At 38.1% G+C, this 21,880-nt stretch overlaps 2 protein-coding genes across 2 annotated transcripts in view; one reads left to right on the top strand and one right to left on the bottom strand.

The window, feature by feature from the left end:
- Positions 1–9,481, bottom strand: part of LOC130614868 (coadhesin-like) — a 70,993-nt gene extending 61,512 nt beyond the window's left edge. Inside the window, exon 1 of the mRNA XM_057436333.1 lies at positions 9,470–9,481. The gene's annotated coding sequence lies outside the window, so the exon portion shown is untranslated. The remainder of the gene's footprint in view (positions 1–9,469) is intronic.
- Positions 9,482–13,517: 4,036 nt separating this feature from the next.
- On the top strand, positions 13,518–21,532 carry LOC130614871 (protein CUSTOS-like). Its single transcript, XM_057436336.1, has 8 exons — positions 13,518–13,790; positions 17,126–17,162; positions 17,235–17,327; positions 17,414–17,439; positions 17,657–17,698; positions 17,977–18,073; positions 18,531–18,646; positions 20,048–21,532. Exons 1-8 carry the CDS (start codon positions 13,673–13,675, stop codon positions 20,149–20,151), a joined length of 633 nt encoding a protein of 210 aa, XP_057292319.1. The 5' UTR covers positions 13,518–13,672; the 3' UTR covers positions 20,152–21,532.
- Positions 21,533–21,880: the final 348 nt, after the last annotated feature.

Below are 21,880 nucleotides of genomic sequence, written 5' to 3'. Positions count from 1 at the left end.
AAGTCATGGCTTAGGGGATACATAGATCACAACACGGGGTTGAGGACTGCTGCAAAAAATGACTTCAAGAAGGATTTCTACAAGCTCATGAACCTCTCTGTGTTTGTAAAGACGATGGCAAATATCCAGAACCACCGCAACATTCAGCTGGTTACCAACGAGGACAAGTATATGAAGCTTGTTATGAAGCCCAACTTTAAGAGTGGAAGCCGGTTTAGTAAACACCTCCTAGGCTTTGAAATGGGGAAGACTGAGGTAAGGGTGAACAAGCCGGTGTATATAGGCCAGGCAATCCTAGACATGTCAAAAAATTGTGATGTATGAGTTCCACTACGACTACTTGCAAGCAAAATATAGTAGCAAGCTGCAGCTCTGCTACATGGATACGGACTCGTTCGTTTATCACATTCGAACCCACGAATTTTACAGGGATATCAAGGACGATGTCGAGAAACGTTTTGATACGAGCGCATATAGTAGGGACGATAATAGGCCTCTCCCCATAGGGGAAAACAAAAAAGTCGTGGGTTTAATGAAAGACGAGCTAGCAGGAAAAATCATGACTGAGTTCATAACACTGAGGGCAAAGTTATATGCCTATGAGAGACTTAAAAGAGAGGGCGGTTACAGGAAAACGAAGGGCGTAAAAAGATGTGTGACCAAGAAGTCTATCACTTTTGACGACTATAGGCGATGTATGAAGGAAGGTGTTGATATATGCAAAAGCCAGGTCTTGATTCAACACAAGAACCATAAAATATATACCCAAGAGGTGAACAAATTAGCACTTAACAGGGTAGATGACAAAAGGCTCGTGCAACAGGATCAAATTTCAACACTGGCCCGTGGACACTACCGCCGGTAGACACCCGAGAATAACTAAATGGAAGTGTGTTTGTATATCTCTGTAATACTACCTTATGCCCTGATTGTATTTTGTTTTTTTCGTTATAAAAGGCTAATAATAAAGATGTCAGAGCTTGCACAAGTATTCTACACAGCCTCAGAAAATTTTGAACATGTCGAAAAACCAACGGATAAACGCCAAGCCTGGAAGGATGCCTTGCATAGGGGTAAGGGACATCTCCTACCGAAGAAATGTACAGAAGGCTTTATCGACAAGGCCCCTGATGACGCGGTAGAAAAGGTACATGCAGAGTACGTACAACGAGAATTACAGGAGAAGGGGAAAAGACGGCCAAGGATTTGACTACTCACGCGGTCAGCCTATACGCAAATTTGATTGGGAATGTCGTGGATAGCGACAATGTCGATTATTTACGTAGGGACATTGAAGAGGACCCTATTATACGAGATGCCATGACACATCTCGGGATCCTTGTGTACTGCAAAATTGGTAGATGTCTAGCTCCAATTTTGGTTGCGGGGCATACAGCTAGACAAAGGAGTAAAAAAGAGGATGAGGCGGAGGGAAGGAGAAAGATCTTTGAGGATGTAAAATTTATCTTATAGCCCTTCATAGTTATAACATAAATGATTGAAGAACAGAAACAAGAAGAGAGAGTCATTACAAAGCCAGTAAAGCATCCGGGGCGTGTGGCCCAGGGACACAAGTTGGCGGCACTGATGAAGAAAAGAAAGGAAGAAATGAAACAACAAGAGGGTACGGTAGAACCTACAGTCAAAACCTCTTCTGGAGCCAGTTCCGTACAGTCAGTCTACATGTACGGTGTAGGGACTTTGGCCGTGCTTGCGATAGGGTTGGTGTATGGTACAAGTTTGGAAACAAACCCCACAAGCCCGCGATTCATCCCGAGCCTCAACAAAAGGGCAAAGCCCAACCCCAGATTGACATTTTTCGAATGCACTAATGTTTTTTAAAATGCTCTAAGTAAATGACTACAAGCAAAGCTCGCATGGATAGCAACATTATCCCCAAAAGAGAAGGAAATTTTAGATATGTTGTACGAGACTGTCGTAGATTTATCTTTCACCTTTGCCTATACCCTGGCGGGTAAGAAATTCTTGAGTATAACACGGCCATCTACCAAGATGGATACAAACGATGTCCTCAAGATGGTGGCCTATTTTTCTGCAGGCAGGGAGAGTCGCGAAATGGCTGTGAAGATAGGGTGGATTCCCACAAGTATAGTCCCGAAGCCTAAATAAATAATACCTCCAAAATAGACCGTGCGATAAAATTTCTGTTTGTCATAGAGACAAATAGAAATCAGCATGGAGGATGCTAAGAAATGTTCAAAATGTAAACACTATCTTTCCCTAAACTATTTTAGGATCAAGCTTAATAGTCAAACGATAAAACAGTGCATAAAATGTCTCGATGCTAACAAGGCGTTAAAGGAGCGCACAAGGTGCCCGCATCAAAGGCAAAGATACCAGTGCAAGGATTGTAAGGGAAGTGGAATTGGCCACCATGAAAGGCAAAGATATAAATGTAAAGAATGTGGCGGTGGTGATATCGCTTGCGTTGTAAGAAACCAACCCTGCAGGGTTCTACATGAAAACAAGGAGCTCATAGCTACGCTGCAGGCCCATATTGAAGCTCAGTTTTCTGAGGGAATGACCTGGGAAAATTAAGAGTGGCTGCACATTGATCACAAGGTACCATTTAAATATCAAGAAAATGGCAATGCTCCGACGCTTGCTGAGGTTGCTAGGAGATTACACCAACACTCAACCCATGTGGTTGAGTCTCGGAATAGACGTGAAATAATAAATAGATCCAATCAGAATCGATAGAGAAATTAGAGGGTTACAACAAGACGAGTTTTACTTGCGTCTTTACGCCCTTTTTCCCATGATATTGTGCCTCGGTACGCCGAGCTGTTAAAAACAACCATCAATATGCCTTTTTTAAACTCGAACCTTCCCCGTCAGTCATGAGAAGGTACGGCTCGTCAAGAGGTACCGCAAGGTACTGCGGTACCTAGATGGCAAGATAGTGTTTGACCCCCTACCCCTCGAATACAATACTCGAAAGACCAAGTTCTGCCCCGTCTGTCAGGGCTTTTTGATGAACAATCACGGCGGCGTATGGATTTGTTCTACCTGTGCCGCTATATATCCAAAGGTTAATGATAAAAGATGGTGTTATCAATAAATGTTAGATGTTGTAAAAGACTCCCATACATGTATCTTTACAGGCCCAGCAAGCCGCGGAAAAACACAACGTGTTTTGAATCTGCTTAAAAACGAATACAGACACCACTATCACAACATAGTGATACTATTTCCTACCTTGCAATGGAATAAAACATGCCTTGAGAGGGCCTCGCTCTGGAGAGACAAGTATGTGTTTCTTATAGACCTCAAAAATCAATTGTTTAAAATTAATTGAGAAATTATTGTCCTTACTCGCTAGTGAGGATACTCTTTTCGTCGTGGATGATGTCATAGCCGACGAGAGCCTCGACAAGTGGCGGCAACTCTACCTGAGCCTGCCATCAGTGGTAGGCATCGTAAGCACAGCTTGTGGCTCTTAACACAGTCTTACACTGCTTTGCCTAAAAATTCGAGGAGACAGAAAAAGCAACTATTCCCCTGGTATCCCCACGAACGTTCAGATATGAAGATGATCGACGAAGAGACGAATATGATCCTCGATTGGGGCGAGATCAAGGCTGAATTGAAAAAGTCAAAGCATGCGTGCTTGTACGTGAGATTGGAACATCCAAGGACTTGGAAAATCCTCGAATAAAATCTTCTGGCTTATGTTGGTATATTAGAAATGTCTTCACAACTTTTGCTATTCAACGCCGTACCCGCAGGAGCAATTGAGACTTTATTTGACAAACAGAATCAACCTCTGTTCAAAAGAGAGATTTCTAGGTATTCCAAAGGCTAGGCAGTATGGTCTTAATCGCCATATGACAACATCAAGGACGGAAATAGGGTGTGTAGTCACCGACTACACTCGGTCAGGTATGCTAGGAGGAGGGAAAAATCCGCATGACGTCTTCGTTACGTTAGGAGGGGCCTTGGAAATTACGCACCGTTCTAGGAAACCAAAGGCGGCACAGCTAATTAAATGGCTTGCCAGAAAGGTGTTGAGATATTACAAGATGAACTTAAGGAGCAGCGCCAGACTATAGAGGACAGAAATATTGTCGTCGCCATCCTTGAGGACGATCTAGACGATAGAGATAATCAGCTCGTGGTGTTGGGGGATGAAATTGAGGAGCTCCAGGAACAAGTAGAAACACTTCAGCAACGTACCGTGCTTTACCTCGAAGATCCTGGAAAAGATAACGGCATGGTTGTGATCCAGAAGAACAACAACTACCCCTTTCCATACCTGGCCATCTGTGGCCAACAGGGGTATGTGGTACAAAAAATACGGAACAAGCTTGTTGACTATCCCAAGGGTGAGATTGTCGTACTAGCAGAGACCCCGAATGCCATCGTACACTATAACTGCCTTCGAGAATGTGGATGTATCGAGGTAAACCCCGAGCGTGTGAGACATTTCAGGCTTGGTGAACATTATACTCATCAACGTCTCCTAGAGCTCGCGGAATAATATAACTTAAATGTTTTTTGTATGGAAGATTTGTTCATATAAAAAAGCTAATTCTAACCGAAAATATGATAAAAGATGGAGGCATAAATAAAAATACAACCATTCACAAATGATTACAATATTCAAGTACCTGTGCTACGATGTTGCATCAAGGCAGCGTCTGTGACTGGTTATTGCACAACATGTTTGGAAAATTTTAGTTTTAGGGATGGATTACACTACGAGGGGTTTGAATACCCTACTGACGAAGATGTTTTAACCAGGGTAGCGTCAGCTTGGGGTGCATTCGCGAGATGTGTGATCGACGAGTATCTAGAGGCTGATATTCAAAGTCTAGGGCTGCATATTGTTAATGTTAAAGAAAACAACTATGGTGCAATCTGTTACCAGGTCATCAAAGATAAGGAATTGAAGCTATCGGATTTAGCTAATATAGCAACAATAGGCAACATACTGAACTTTGATATAGACGATAGACGTGTAGTCGATATTAATTTGGAAAATAAATCCAATGTCGTCAAAGGTATCGTCTATGGGTACCCGTTCTATGCACTACATCCTTTGAAGAAGGCGAAGATGATGATGATGCTTTAGATGAACGCCTGAAAAACTATTACCAAGCCTTGACATGTTCTGGAGGTATCTGAAAATCTTCAGGAAAAAGCATCAATTCCTCTGACACGAAGCTTCTTTCAGGACCGTCTTTTAGGTAGTAAAAAACACGACTAGCTACCACGATCCTATCCATCCTGTAAGTATGTTGGCTCCAAAAGGCGTCAGTTGCGCGTCTTTTAGAGTCTCCATGCTCCTCTCCTGGTTGTAGCAGATAGAAATAGAGGCCATCCTCAGATAAGGGTTTTTCTTCAGGGTATTGCTGACTTTTCGCGAGTGGGACCTCTTCGAGTTTAATCGCCCTGTTAGGTTTCATCCCAATCATGGGAGTCTTGGTATTGTTGAGATTTTTTACGATAGTGTATAAGTGTTTAACCCAAATGCTAATAGTCTCCGCAGAGACCAACTCCTGTGCATCCTGAGGCTTGAAGAGCCTTTCAGCGAGTACCTTGTTGTAAGACTCTACAAAGGCTGTGAACGTCTGGTGGTATTTGGTGCTGGCCCATTTAATCTCCACACCTTTATCCTCTAACAATTTTGTTACATTTGACTTGAATTTAGAACCATTGTCACATTGAAAAATCTCGGGGTAGCTCAGGGGTCCCGCCTTGTAAATATCCTTGATCATGTCTGCAACCTGACTGGCTTTTTTTGTCCGTAGGGGTCTCGCTACCTTGTACCTCAAAGCCACGTCAATGCCTGTCAGGATGTATTTTGTAGGTGTTTCCATATACCCTATCGTGGGGCATATACAAGATGTCAAACTGATGCATCTCGTTGGGTCTTGTAATGGTGAAATGGGGTAATCGATACGTTTCGGACCCTTGATGTGTCGTAGCCAGAGCAGTTGCCTAGACAGCCAGTGAGTGACCTTCTTTTTGGATAGGCCAGCTTCTGAGGCTAGCAACTTGATGGTATTACGTCCAGTCCAGAGATGCTCTTGGGTGTAGTAGATATTGCTTAATTTGTCCGCCTCCTTCTTAGAATGCTTAATGATCCAACGATAAAGCTCAATTCGCCATCCTGTTGTTTCTTGGAGGATGTGTAGAAATCTGACAATTTCGGAACTTTATCATTCGATGCGATGTAGTGCTTGTATATGTCATTGTTCAGCTCCCGAAGGCTCTTACCGGCCTGTAGTTGTAATTCCCGTTATTTGTTGAACCAATCGATCTTTGATTGTCGATCGCTTACGCAATGAGCTTGAGCATTTTGGAGTTTCTCCATGGCTTTATCATGCCTTCTCTGCTCTGCTTCACCGTGTCCTGCAAGTCTAGAAAACAAGAAGTTGGTGCCACTAAAGACCAATGCGTTAATTAGCCCGCCCTTGATGTTGGTAATTTTATATGTGGCATCGGCCGGCTTTGCCGCCGTGCTCCCTGAGGCTGCCGTGCCTGCATCCTTTATAACGTCGCTATATGATGCAAAATGTAGGACAAACCGTAGCCTGTCATGGAGCCTTGCTTGGTAAAACGGTAGGTCTCTCGTCAACTCAAACATCTTGCCCAACGGGATACAGAAGTGTTACCATAGGCCGCAGCGATGGCCTTCTTTTCATCCCTCCCGACAAACTCAGTAGCCTTGACCTGCAAGGCCCTGATGGTACCATCATTGGGGTTGATCCCTCCGAAATTAGGTTGTTGTCCCTGTCAAATTTGGGTAGCTATAAGTCCCGGTAGACCGCCAGGGTGTTGAAATCAGATATATTTTGAACCTCGTTGCCATTTAAAGTAATACGTAAATCTCGCACTAGACTTTTCCTATGTTGCTGACTTGGGTACGTTTCGTATTGGTCCCCGTCAGCACCAGGTCAAGTAAAAATTTGGGACTTCCAGGAAATATGACATCGTTCTGCCCCATGCTGGGAATATCCAAGTACAGGTCTTCGTTTTGATTAATCGTAGAGGGTATGTTACTGATCTGAACACGTTGCTTTCTCCCCTTAATACCGAAGAGCTGTTTCGTCTCTGCGTAGGGGTTGAGTTTGTCTCCGATTGCGCTCATTTATTTAATACAGGAAATTTTGTTTTCAAATAAATGCCAACTAACCCAGTATTCGAACCAGATCTTCCGGATGAGGAGGGGCGTCCAGATGATAAACCTGAAGATCAACCCTCAACACAAATGCCTCTATCAACGCCGGGGCGTTCAACGTCACGAGAACAGCAGGGAGAAAAGCAGAGTGAGAAGACACCCAAAGAGAAAATTTTAGAAACTAAGGTTGATAGCCTTTGCGCGACCCTTATCAAGGATTTGAATATGATACCAAACGCGAAACATCACGATTATTTTAGATTGGTGGAGCAGAATCAACTAATTATTAAAAAAGTAGTGATAGGGTAAACAACTTTAGCTGAAAAAGTGCTTACTAATCAAGATGGTCCCCTTCCAACTATTGGACAGTTCCGAGAGTCGTTAGGTAAGAAGCGTATGCAAGCCCTAGGTTTTACCGAATATACTACACCCAGCAAAGGTAGTAAAGCAAGGGTCCAAGGGCTCCGGCAGGACTAAAAGCATATAGAAGAGGAGGTTGAGGAGAATGCTGATGATATGAAGATGCTACCCTTGGTAGAGAAGGTTATAAACAAGACGCAAAGTTTTATTGAAGATACGTCGTTTGGCGGTGCTGATAAAGGCATCACCGAACAGGATATAAGAGGAATTAACATCGAAATTCAAACCTTACAGGGTTACATTAAAAGATTGAAGGGTAAGCTGATTTCGTTTGATAGTGAGATCGGCAAAGCAAAGGCTAAGGTGAAACAACTCAAGAAGCAGAAAACCGGGGCAACCGAGGGACAAAGGAACATCTTGGAGAGGGAAATTGCCAAGGTTGAGAAAAAATTGAAAAATTTAAGGATCAAAAAAAGGCCATTGTGGATAAACACGGCCTACTATCCTCAGATATATACCACCAGCCCAAAACCATCAAGGAAACGTTGATGAAAATTGCTGGAGATGACATGTCCCTGCTTGAAAAGCTCAAGATCCTCTTCAAAGAGCAGGGTCTGACTATAGCGAGTATCGTGTCGGCTGTTGGTCTACTGGTTTCCACCATTGCACTCGCAGTTACAGGAGGAAGTGCCGCAGCAGGTGCAGGAGGAAGTGCCGCGGTGGGTGCAGGAAAAGGATTTGTAGCAAAGCAGTTGAAAGACTTGGAAAATTTCTAAAATGTTTGGCAGGTAAGGCGGGTGCCGCATTACCCGGGATTATTGGTACCGTAGCCTCATTCTTTCTCAGAGTAGTGGCAACCATTGTCCTTTGCCTTGTAGTGGCCTATTTTGGAAAGAGGAAAAAAGCATGATCTATTTAAGCCATATTTAGGCAATGATGAGCCCTACCCCTGCCGTGATCAACACTGTTTTGGTATCCTCATGTTGTTCCTCCTGCAGGGTATAATCAGGAGTATGTATAGGAGGTATAGTATGCTTAGGAGGTATAGTATGCTTAGGAGGTATAGTATGCTTGGGAGGTGTACTATGCCTAGGAGGTATAGCCTGTACAGGAGGTGTAGTATGCTTAGGATGTATATTATGTATAGGTGTTTTGATAGTATGCCTAGGGGTGGTTTGATGACCCTCACTGTAGGCTTGACAATAGGCTTGTTGTTTACATCATGCCGGACACCAACGCTTACATTGGCAGGTGCGATCAAAATGCTGTTGTTATACCCCTCAATCTTACCTATACGTAGGTTCATGTCTGAGGGCAACATCTACACGCTGGGCATGACGGCGAAATTTACTGGAGCACTTTCTGAAATTGTGTCATGTCATTCCCTACATTCTCCTCCCTACGCACCACGCTTAACATTTTTGTAACAAGATTTGTCTGGCCGTATAGTTGTCCGCACCGGACCCGAGTAAGGATGCCTTGGCTACTGCTTGCGACCCAAGCAACAAGACCACGTGGACGTCAAACCTTGACTTGTTGGTATGTTGGATTTGGCCCAATCACCATCAACCTGAGGCCACCATAAACCGTTGGTGAGTGATGACATGACAGCCTTGAATTTGTACAGGCTATTAGGATCTGCACCGTATTCGCGGCATACTTGTGCCTATCCAGAGGTTGAGTAGGAGTTTTTGTACTGAGAAAACCCGTCGTCGTAAGGCATCGGAACTTTCATTCTTGCTAATATACGACGCATGTGGTAATACAAGACATGGAATTTAAAGATCGAGTTGACAAGGGGTACGGAGCCCGTTATGTGCTTAGCAGAAATACCTAATGTAGTAGTTGCACAATGGGTTGCAAAATTCACCTGCGCGTTCCAATAATCCAAGGCCTTCCCGGTCCATCCCACTTTAACAGTGTCATTCAACAAATTTGTGGGGGTTTTGATTGCATATTTGGTAAACTCAGGGAATACCACGGGAATATGTGATTCTGTAGACACATACATGTCCTGATGCTCTAAGTTTATTACACCAGGAGGCCATTCTCCTCTGTTGGATTTGCATTTTCCCTTGAGGTTTATGAGTATATGTTCATCCTTGATTTAAAACAAAGATGAAGCAACTCTACATTACTGGTATCGAAAAGCCCACGATATTTGAGGACTACCTGGGACAGGATACTAGAATTGCTCTGAAATCTATTAGTATCAGACCCGTATGGCTGAATCTTTATTGCGACAATGACTTTGTCATTCGTAGAGTAGGGTCCATGGACGTACTTCAAACAATCGAAATCATGAACAGCTTGTATAGGATTGAGGATCTGGCAACCATCGTCAACAGCCAGGCGCAGGACAGGATCAAGCTCTTTGTTCTGAAAAATGGACTCTGCAGACTCCGTGTTAATGAAGGCTATACGGTGGTAATCAATCGAAAACTGCATGAACTCTTAGGACTGCTCTACGACCCCGCGAAAAAGTATTATACGAAGGGTGACTATGACGGATTCTACAAATTATTACTATAGTAACGTCGGGTGTTGGGATCGGCCGTTAGCCTCGGGCTTCGGAGCTCCACTCTGTATTGCCATGGGCGGGACCACAATAGCTGTAGGGATTAAACAAGCTGGTCTCCGGAACGCCGGGAAGAGGTTGGGTGTGAAATCCAAAAAGCATGAGAATATAAGACTATTGGCGGAGTCTAAATTGAACTCTATTGTTGATCTCATCTTAAAAGCAGTAGAAAATGGGGTGATTAGCGACTATGAATTCACTACCGTTATCAAAGAAAAACAAAAGTATATGCTGGTAGAGGAACAGATGAGACAACGCTTTAACCGTATTGTCAATGCGATCAACGAACAGGAGCGTGCCCAGCTAGTTGCGAAAGGTCGGGAGGAAAAAAACTGTCATCTGTACAGTATGCAAGCGCTACCTAGAGTCTCCACCTAAGTATAAGCCTTAATTTTATATATTTTATAGGCCCTACAAGACCTATAAAATATATGGGTTTTTTAATCCTCGCTTAGCAGCCATTCTTTTGTCCTTGTACCGACATTCCACAACATGTACCTGAGGGTAGTAGTTTTTACCTTGGACGTACACGGATGATAGTGCCAGGATAGCACTGCTCATCGTAGGGCACTGGCATACCGTGGAATTTAGTCGTGATTGCATCCTTGTAGTATTTGAGTTTGGCATTGATGTAACGGTCCTTTTTCACAGGCTCCGGCGTCAATTTTGTTCCAGATTTGGCGATACTTCGCAACCCAATCGGGGTACTCTTCGAAATCAAGACTTATCGCTGGTACAGCATTGGCGTTGTACCGGCTGACCCCATGCGGGGACCAGATTTTTGGTGTTTGGTACCCCACTATGAAACGTTGATCCTTACCTCCATTGGCAGGAATAGCATCTGACACTGTTAGATAGTCCACGTTGATATCGTTCATGTCTGTAAAGGTAGCAGTAAAGTTGTAAAATATTTTAGGGTTGACAATTTCTTCTTCAAATTTCAGCATCCTTTATTGAATTTAAAACAAGGCCCGAGGATTGCGTATCGTTTTACATACACAGCTACCCCCGTTATACGTTATATATTCATTATAACAGTACCAACACAACATTTTACCCTTTACCACAAACCTACGTCCACATCTACACCTGTCATACTCATCGAGTACCCGTTCACAGTCCTTACATTGTTCCATTTATTTACAGGTGTAAACATCATCCTCTAAGTCTTTAATCCTTTGCTCATTCTCCTTCTCTTTCTCTAATTCTTGTACTAATGCTAAGGCCATAAGTGGGAGGGAGAGACCAATGCCAGCTATAAAAATTAAAGCTACTACATTTTCAAACATTTCAAATTTTGATTGACGGTGGATGCACATTTTTTTTTTTTTTTTTTTTTACAGCCTTGTTGTAAGATAACCTTGGAAATTTCACCTACATATAGGACACATGTTGTCACCAGAACATTTCGTGGTTCTTATTGAAAGCTTTGCTGCACATTTCCTGTGCTTTGAACCAGTATGGTACAAACTCAAGCATGCGGGGATCCTCCTCGACAGCCTTGCTGCACATGTCTTGCGTTTTGAACTGGTCTGGTACATCTATAAGCATAAGGGGGTACTTTTCAACAGCCTTGCTGCACGTGTCTTGCGTTTTGATCCCCTGTGTTGCGTACTTTAACATCTTCTCTTTCTTTTTTTTCTCTTAAGGCTAAAATACACGGTAAGTTTAAACAGACCGTTTAAATGTAAGGAAAAAAAACTTACCGTGTAAACAGCAAAGATGTACAACTTTTCTCGGTTTTATAAGTTTTTTTAAAAGTTGGACATGTTCAACTTTTGCTACGTTTTCTCTATTGAAATTAACAGAATAATTAATGAGCTAATGTTAAACTAAAGATTTGAGCATATATTTTCGGTTTCTAACCAGTAGTCCGCTTTTTTTCTTCTACGATTACCCCTTCTGCTGCTATAGCAATAACCGCAATGAAAGATAAACGTGTTTTTTATTTGGTATTTATTGTAAAAAAATTTTTTTAGAAAAACTTATACATTTTAACTTAACGTGTAGACAGTTTTTTTCTTACAACTAAACGGTCCGTTTAAACTTACCGTGTATTTTAGCCTTTAGGGTTGTCAATTTGTTCACATTGACGTCAGCAGTGTACGGGGGAATTACTTTGACGTGTGCTAGAATTTTTTACTCATTTGCTGCATTGATTTGATGTGCATGACTAAGCACAGAGGGACTTTATCATGCATGACTAAGCATAGCATCATAGGGACTATGCATGACTAAACATAGCATTATAGGGACTTGTACTGGATGTGTGTGCGCCTAAGAACTTGTGATGATGTGCGTGCGCGTGTGCGTGTGTGCGCCTGTGCCAGAACATACTTTTCTCTATCTCTGGAATGATGTTGTGGCAGTTCTGCCTGCCTATTTTTTATTTACTTGCTGATCTCTTCCCAGTTAAAAATGAAAAGAATATTGTTTTGGTCATCAGCCCTTCAAATTCCATTATAAATGATTAGGTGAAATACTTGAATGGGATTGTTTTTTTCTGCTGCTGTATTGAACTTAGAACAGAGAAAGTTTGAGGCAGGTGAGAGCTTGTTTGAAAGTAATGATGCAGTGGAGGACGATGATGATGGTACAAATATTACAATTGATTGTGGTATTAAAAACGGAGATATTAAGAATTTATTTGCCCATCCAGAATCCTTTTTATCTGATCAGACCTATCAATAAGCGTAGCGCGGATGAGAGACAAAAAGCTCTGGGAACGAAGCTGCTATTTTCACATTTGTGAGTCATTTTTAACAAGAAAGAATTCCTCTTCTGAATTAAGTGTTCTACTTCGTCCTCTTTTGTTTATTTCTTCTGATGTTTTACTTTCCATATTTGTGTTTGACCCCCAGTAAACTAGTTTACTAGCTGCTGGCTCCAAATAGTCCTATACTATTTTGAATATATCATAGGATTATAATCCAGTGTAAAATTTGAAGTGTGCATGATTATGTTTGAATCTGTCAGTTGTAAACTTTGTATTTTATTTTATTATATTTTTTTCTAAACTTTCAATCATTGTTTTCAACTCATTTTCCTTGCGGTCAAAGTCCATTCTATTTTTTTTAGTTTTTCTGTTAATTCAAGCTCTTCTTTTAATGACAGCTGTTTTGCCCCTGCCCTAAATAGAGAAATTCATTGTCGCAAATATTCCCCGCCCTAAATGGTGAATCCATGGTGGCGAATACTTCATTTCGCATCTAAACATGGCGAAAAAAAATATTCAGGTGACCATTTCTGAAAAGAGTCATCGCAACTGTGCCGGTCTCTAGAGAGGGAGACTTTTGATCACATTTTTGCGACCAAATATCTGAGTTGGGGGCAAAATTTTTCCGACTGATTTGAAGTGACGCGGATTGTTTTTGACTCGTATAATATAAAATAAATATAAAAAGTTGAAAATCTATATACGGTATATAGATTTCCAACACTTTCTGCGATTTCGCGGGAATAAAAAGCGCCCGTTTAACTTCATCACCAAGCCACTCAATCGTAATCAGAACGCTTTCGTTTTTGTTTTCGTTTTTTGGTGGAAGGGGAGGTGCAGACAACAAGTAGGCAAAAATATTTTGTTTGTCATGAGTTCCACATCCTCTAGCGATACTGAAGATGAAGAAGAACGAAAGAGGCTTGAAGATATTGTAGGCAGCTATAAATTTGAATCTTGCATTCAAGCAAAAACTAAGAAGGATACAGGTTAGTAGTGAGCTAAGCTAGCTAGCTAGCTAATGCCAGCCAGGCAGAGCAGAGGGAAGTCACATGCGGAGTTCCCGTCAGTACAACTTTTAAAAACCATGTGGCGAATCTTCATTATTTATTATTCATTATTTACATTAGGCATACAACACAATCCACATTTTTCCACCATGTTTTGGCTTTTGCGATATTAAATAATTTTTTTTTTTGATAATGAAAATTTTCTAGCTAACTATGACCATGACACTGGAAACTTTCATGTGCATTCCTTCTGGGTGACGATACAAAGACTGTGTGACTCTGTGTGACAGGCAATAAAAAGCATACTTTAAAGGATAGAATAGATGGAACAATTTTGCAGATCAATTTATAAATAAAATTTTAAACTAAAAATGATCTAAAATTGTTGTGTATATATCATTAAAAACTAATAGAACGATAATACTAAAATAACACAACTCAATATTCAAAAATTGATCAAATTTTTGTCAGAACAATATTATTTAAAAGGAAACCGCCAGCTGCCTCCCCTTTCTTTTCTGTTATGGAGCCAATCTTTTACCCATAGAGTTCTTTTTTTTCAACTTTTCTTTCATGTAAAAGAATGAAACTGCTTGAAAGGATTAGGGAGCACAAAATTGTTTCTTCTGCTTTGTCACTCATGCCTGACGTAATGATAAATTAAAGTCAGATTGTTCTTTATATATATTGTTTCGTGTATGTATACAAAAATATTTAATCAATTTAAGACCTGAATAAATATTGACCTTAAATTTTTGCGTGTATTTTTTTCAACAATATTCCAATAAATAATATTTTTCCAAAATTGTTCTGTTTATCCGGGCCTTAAGAAGAAAGTCAAATTATGATTAATTTTTTACTCTACTGTGGCTAGTAGCAACTTTTCACTGATTAATATTCTAAATGTAAACTACACGCAAACTATATATTTTATTTTCAAAATCAAAAAATGCCCCCACTCAAAAATAAAGTTTGGAATAGGTTGGTCCAACTGCAGGTGAATTTCCCACAATTTTAAAATTTGTTAGTATCACTCATATTTACAAAAATAAAGGTTCACTACTTGAAGTGAATAATTATAGACCTATTCATTACTCAGTAATATTGATAAAATCTTTGAAATATTAATTAAAAACCGCCTAATTTCATTTTTGGATAAATATAACATTATCTCCAATAACCAATTTGGATTCAGAAATAAGCACTCTACAACACATGCTCTAATCAGTTTGACAGAAACCATATGGCAAAATTTAGGCAGTGGAAAATTTTCCTGTAGAATATTTATTGATTTACAAAAAGCTTTTGACATAAATTTGAATCTTGCATTCAAGCAAAAACTAAGAAGGATACAGGTTAGTAGTGAGCACTGGCAGGCAGAGCAGAGGAAAGCCACATGTGGAGTTCCCGTCTGTACAACTTTTAAAAACCTTGTGGCAAATCTTCATTATTTATTATTCATTAATTTACATTAAGCATACAACAAAAAAATCAATTGAATTGAATTGAATTCATTGTTGTTTATGTATGAGAATTTTAATCCACATTTTTCCACCATGTTTTGGCTTTTGAGATATTAAATAATTATTTTTTTGATAATAAAAATTTTCTGGTAGCTAGCTATATATTCTAGCTACGATCATGACACTGGAAACTTACATGTGCATTCCTTCGTATATATCTTTTGTCCAAAATAGCAACAAAATGACAGTATTGGGTGGGGCTGACTTGCTATAAGCTTTGTTTACATTTTTTTCGGCTGGCAAATACTTTTTTCATTACTCAGTAATATTGGTAAAATCCTTGAAATATTAATTAAAATCCGCCTAATTTCATTTTTGGATAAATATAACATTATCTCCAATAACCAATTTGGATTCAGGAATAAACACTCTACAACACATGCTCTAATCAGTTTGACAGAAACCATACGGCAAAATTTAGACAGTGGAAAATTTTCTTGTAGAATATTCATTGATTTACAAAAAGCTTTCGACACTGTTAGTCACGAATTTTTGTTATCAAAACTTAAGTGTTATGGCATAAGAGGCATTGCTAACTCCTGATTTCGATCTTACTTCTAAATCGCAAACAACAAATTATTATTAATTATTTTCTACACATTAAACATGGTGTTCCTCAAGGCTCGGTTATTGGACCTTTATTATTTTTACTTCATATAAACGATCTTAGTAATGCAATCATCTATTCCAAAGTCTTCCATTTTGCTGATGACACGAGTCTGCTTTGTTCAAACTATAGTCTTTAAAAAATCCAAAAGCAAGTTAATATTGATCTTAAACTCCTATATAAATGGTTGAATGCTAATATATTTTCCTTAAACGATGCTAAGACTGAAGTCATACTTTTTGGACTAAGAAATAAAATTTTAAATTTTAACCTAACTCTAAAGCTAAATGGAAAAAAACTCTATATTAGTTCTCATGTTTGCTATCTGGGTGGTCTTATTGATGAATTTCTTGCGACAAACTCAGCAAATTGTGGTCTAAGTAAATTTCGACATTATGTTCTAAATGACATTATTATGTCTATTTATTATGCCTTATTTCACTCTCACATGACGTATGGTTCTCCAGCATGGGGTATGTCTACAAAATCTATTAGGATTGTCCGTCTTCAAAAATCTGCTTTTCGTATCATTTTCTTTTCTCCTTTTCTTACTCCATCCAAACCTCTTTTTCATGCACTTAATATACTTAATTTTAAAGACCTTATTGATCTTTCTAACATATTACTTATATGTCAAACTTTAAATGGTACCTCCCCTTTAAGCATTCAAAATATTTTAAATCTAAAATATCAAAGGTCAAATTATGTAACAAGGGGGAAATTTCTTCTCAATAAGCCTGTGGTAAGAACTTCCTCTTTTGGACTGAATTTAATTTGTTATACGTCTATTCTTTCTTGGAATAGCTTTCAGAATATACACCAACAGCATGACCTTGCCTCTGTTGACTTCAATACACTTGAACGCTTATGTAAAACACATTTTTTAACCCTCTATGTATTGGAATAATCACTTGCCTCTGACTATTTGTTAGTTCTGTTATATATTTTTCCACTATTTTATTTTATTTTTCTGTTTTTAATTAAAAATTGGTAAAACGATCTTATTTATAAGTGGCCATCACATCGAATTAGTTTTTTACTATTTGATGGTCTCCTCACATTTATTGTCCTTGTAAAATGATCTACAAATATGGAAATAAATAATTACTACTACCACTACTACTGATTGGTAGAGCAACATCTTTATTTAGTTGCATTTTGCCATGACATACATTCATTTTTAGCATCTTCCTCACAACAACAGAAAAAGACAAGCTTAAGGTATGGAACACTTATTTTTAAATTCAAATTTTGTTTCAAGTTCAGAAGTTTTACATATAAGATTTTTCTTAGATATATACAGAGTGATGAACAAAATAACGTCCTCCAAACAACTCCAGAATGTAGAAATTTCATTAGTCGCAAACTAGATGAGTACTTAGAAAGGTGAGTAAAAACAAGGATTTATTTTGCCATCATTTTTTTATCTGTTTGAACTAAAACCTAATGTATTTATTGGTTTCTTTTTTTAGTGTATTGTGTGATACTGTTGATACTCGTAAGTTTTGCTTGACAGAAATTATATAGCTTAATCTTTCTTTGTACCCTTAACATGCTTTTTTAGTAAATACTTGATTATTTTTGAATTTGTTATAAATAGTGGTGAAATTAATTTTGAAATTGAATCAATATATCAGAAGTTAGAAAAGGTACTCTTTTACCAGTGAAAAATAAATGTTTAGAATAATTTATCGTTAATTTCTTTACAATTTTAGGTCAGGATCAAACTGCCAAACAAAATTGTACAGATGTTGAAGGTATTATATAATTATTAAAAATAGTTTTTTTAGATTAGATCATAACCACTCATGTTTTATAAGCCACCATTATCCCCAATATGAAAAAAAATTGACTTGGAATGCATAAACTACCCCTGGGATACGTTCTTTTTCTAAAATATAGTTTTTGCACTGGTTTATTTTTACACTTTAACCCTACTAAAAAGTTTTGTGGTTTTCTTTAGAAAGTAACATTCACAACAACGTGAAAAAAATCACTCCAGCGTTTCATTTTTTTATTGAATTTTATGATTTAGCGTCAGGAGTAAAATTGTTAAACCAATCCACTTGTGTTTTAAATGATAATCTCCATCAAAAGAAAAAAAAGAAGAGAAAATACTCCACATCTAGCAGGTATGTTGACAAAATAAAGTTTTCAATTTTTTTGTGTGTCCCTTCATGCCAGGTTCTATCTGGCGTCTCAATAAAAAATAATTTATTTCAATTTCCTTAAGTAAAAGTCAACTAATATAGATACCAAGTGGTAGATTTTCAATCAAACTTCAGTGAAAAAACGATGACGTCAGTAAAAATTATCGCTGCCAGTCATTTCAGGCATGTTTTTTAATTGTCATGGCATTATTTGCATCAAATTTTAAAATATAACTCAACACAAGGAAAGCTATGCTGAGGTTTTATTCTGGTAGCAGATGCTCTACCAAAATAAAACATTTTTACAAACTTTAAATTGATAAAAGATATAATTGAGTTAACAAATCCTGAATCCTTGAATTTTAACGGTCGAAAACTTTCTTTTAATTATAACCATGTTATAATGTGTCCAACATTATTTGAGATATGTTTTCTTTAGTGAAAACGACTCTGATAGTATGGAGCGTTTCCGATCGGCTGCCGTAACCATGGAACATATTGCCAAAGAAGCGGGGAATAATTTCATTGTTGAAGCATGCGATCACGAAGAAAAAGGTATAAAATATATTGCGTGCGAATAATTTGAGAAAACAAAAAAATCTTCTTGTTTTAAAAACTGTCAATACGGACAGCTTAAAATGAAACCCTACTGTGAAACAGTGTCGTCCGAAAACCTTATGTGCACAGAGTTAGACTCCCCCCTTTTTTTACAAAGAGGGTTGACTTTCTGAACTTTGGCAAAAATAGGGGGGTTAAAAATTCCCTAGTAAAAAGATGGGGTTGAGCAAGGTGGGATTGTTGTAAAAAGGGTGGAGACGATTTCAGAGTAAATTATTGCTTCTTAGATTACCTACTTTAGGCAGGAAAGATCATACAATTTAGCCTTGAAACAGAAATTGCTTATTTTTTATTGTTTTAGTTTGCAGCCAGTTTCTATTTCTTTTTTTTAAAAGTGACATCCTGTTTATTCATTAATATATCTACATCTATGTTTCTGCCTGCCAAAACATTTAAAGGTGACGATGGGAAAAGATTCAAGAAACTCAGAGAGAGACTTATCTATGCATTAGAGATCTTTCTGAAAATTAAAAAAATACAGGTACTTTTGTCACATTTAGTGGCTATAAAAAGGGCGCAGACAATGTAGACAAATGGAATTAGCGAGAGCACAATTTAGTTTGTTAGAACTTTTTCTCACTATCAATTTGTTGCAACTATTTAACATCACGTTTTGGTAGGTTCCATATATTTTTTCAACAACAACAACTAATGCGGGGGCTACTCTTATAATAAGAAGGGTGGGGTTCCTAATAATAGGGCGGTTCTTTTAAAAATAGGGGGGTCTGACCCCTTTGGAACCTATGGTACATAGCTGGGTGTATCTGATTGATCCATAATTTCTGCGTAAAGTAAACAAGATGATGAAGATGATTCTTGGCAGGGAAAATATTACTTAAAAGGAATACTCCTGATATGGTGAATATAGAGTTAGTCGTTTATATCATCCCATGGCAGACCATGCGTTTTTTGTGCGTGTGATCACCATGCTGTCTGAGTATGTGAAAATGTAATCTAAGTGTCAAAATAACACACAACGCCCTGATCGTGTATAATAAATTCTAAAGCTTTATTAAATTGTTCCAAGTCAACATCTGAGATGAAAAAACCCAATTGGTTTTATACTTACGCAACCAACGAACTATAGCCGCTAGACCTCTGCTGTTATGACGGCGATTTCACAGCTTGTTGCCGGAGGCAAAAGTCGGTATTCGTAAAGAAATATATATATGTAGGAATATCAATTTCCATCGTCCCTGTGCTAGACGGGATGCTGGCGTTCCCATCTGCTTTTATTAAGAAGAAAGGGCTAAGGTCCTTGGGTATACTTGTGCATTTAGTCTTCTTTAGAAATTGTTTTCTTAATACGCAAAAATCTTTCTTTAATTATTTACGTAGCCACAGCAAAGTTACTAGATGATGCAACCACCGATTTTACTACAATCAAGGAAAAAAAGAAGAAGAAGAAAAAGAAGAAGAAGAAAATCAAAGACAATGGGTGAATTGCTTCCTGGTAATGTGGCGATAATCATGGCGGATAATCATAATCATTGTAAAACTACTGACAAGAACGAAAAGCATGCGTACAAAAGAGGGAATTTGGTAGACTAGGAAAAAAGTAGTGGATGACGCAACACCAATGTGATTTCAACATTTCGGTCACGGTTTCTCGTACGTTGACTAATTATAACGGTAAGGATGACAAAATGTCTTAAAAGGATTTCACTGATGTTCCATAAAATGTTAGCGAGATGGTTAAACTAAACAGCAAAAATATTAACTACAATATTTGAAATTTTGTTTTTTATTATTGGAGATTTTCTATCTGCTTTACCGCAAGACATTTCTGTTTTGCAATGGCCTCATTTAATAAAGTCTTCTTTGTTTTTATCACTGAAGAACCACTATAAATTTCTACTAAAATCTAGCCAAAAACGTAACAGAATTACTAAAATGCTATGATATTTAACATACCTTATTTGTAATATGCTTTTCGCAAATGATATTCAAGAAATACTATAAATGCTTGTGTCTGTTGTCTACTATTGTTTATTTTCTTCGCGCTCTGTCAGAGAATAAAGTTAGCTTATGTTTTGTTTTATCTTACACATTATATATTATATAATATATCGTAGTGGGTTTGTCTCCATTAGTACATAAAAATTTACCCAGTGGTATATATATATTTTTGGCATAAGAACTAGTGAATTTGACTTCAGGTGAAGTGTTTTTACAAGCTCGTGAGCTTGTATTAAAACGCAAATGTGTCCTACAAGAATGGAAATTTTTGCCTCTCTGAGCACCGACACAGGAGTCGTCGTGTGTTCGAATCTCATCTTGGTAACTATTTTTACTTTTTTTTTCTTTTTTCTTTTTTAAAAAGATAAGAAAAGTGTTCAAAACACTTGTTTAACTAACTAGTAAATAAAGGTGTTTCCACCAAACTTTTTAAAAGTGAATGTAGGCAGAATTAACTGAATTAATGAATTTCGCAAATTTTGGGGTTTGTGGGTTTGTGGTCTTTCTTCTTCCTGTCAGTCGGTTCACCCAAGACGGACCCATCGAAAATTAAAAGTTCGAGGAATTTTCCGTTCAGGAAGGTCTCACAAATCAATTTTGAAAAATAAGTGTGTAACAAATATTATTGCGTATCTGAATAGTAAAATATGTCGTGTCTAACTTCGTAACAAAAATCCCAATTTGATAGACAGCTTTTTGTAAACTTTATTCGCGAGGTTGTTTGCGTATATCATACGTCTTGTTTTATTTTGTTCTTATATTTTGGGCATTAATTTTACATTACAAATTTTAACGGCATAATAAAATGAGTTCCATGTTTTTGTTGTTGTATTTTTCTAATCCATTAAATTCCCAGCTTCGCAATTTGTTTTTATTTTGTTTTTTAATTTCAAACTATCCCAGCCCTATTGTTGTTGTTATCAACGATGTGTACTTCACTTCTTCTGTTATCTGTTGCTAAATCAGGGTGGCAACGCCTGCTCTTAAATCCTGTAGTGTCTTCTTTTTAAAAAGCCTTGTTCTGTTTTTAAAAAACTTCTAATGTCCTCTTTTATCCTCTAAAGAGTTGAAAATGTGACTGAATTTTTTCTAATAATGGTTTGATTTCTGCACTGGTGGTTAATTGTAGAGGAATTTAAATTTTAGTTGCAGAGAGATGAAGGATAAAACAAAATTATTTTTGTAAAGTTTGTTACAAGTCGTTTAGTATTG

Source organism: Hydractinia symbiolongicarpus, chromosome 11 (genome assembly GCF_029227915.1).
Source record: "Hydractinia symbiolongicarpus strain clone_291-10 chromosome 11, HSymV2.1, whole genome shotgun sequence".
NCBI lineage: Eukaryota > Metazoa > Cnidaria > Hydrozoa > Anthoathecata > Hydractiniidae > Hydractinia > Hydractinia symbiolongicarpus.
Note: the sequence above shows the minus strand (reverse complement) of the source record. Positions and strands in the feature narration are given on the sequence as shown.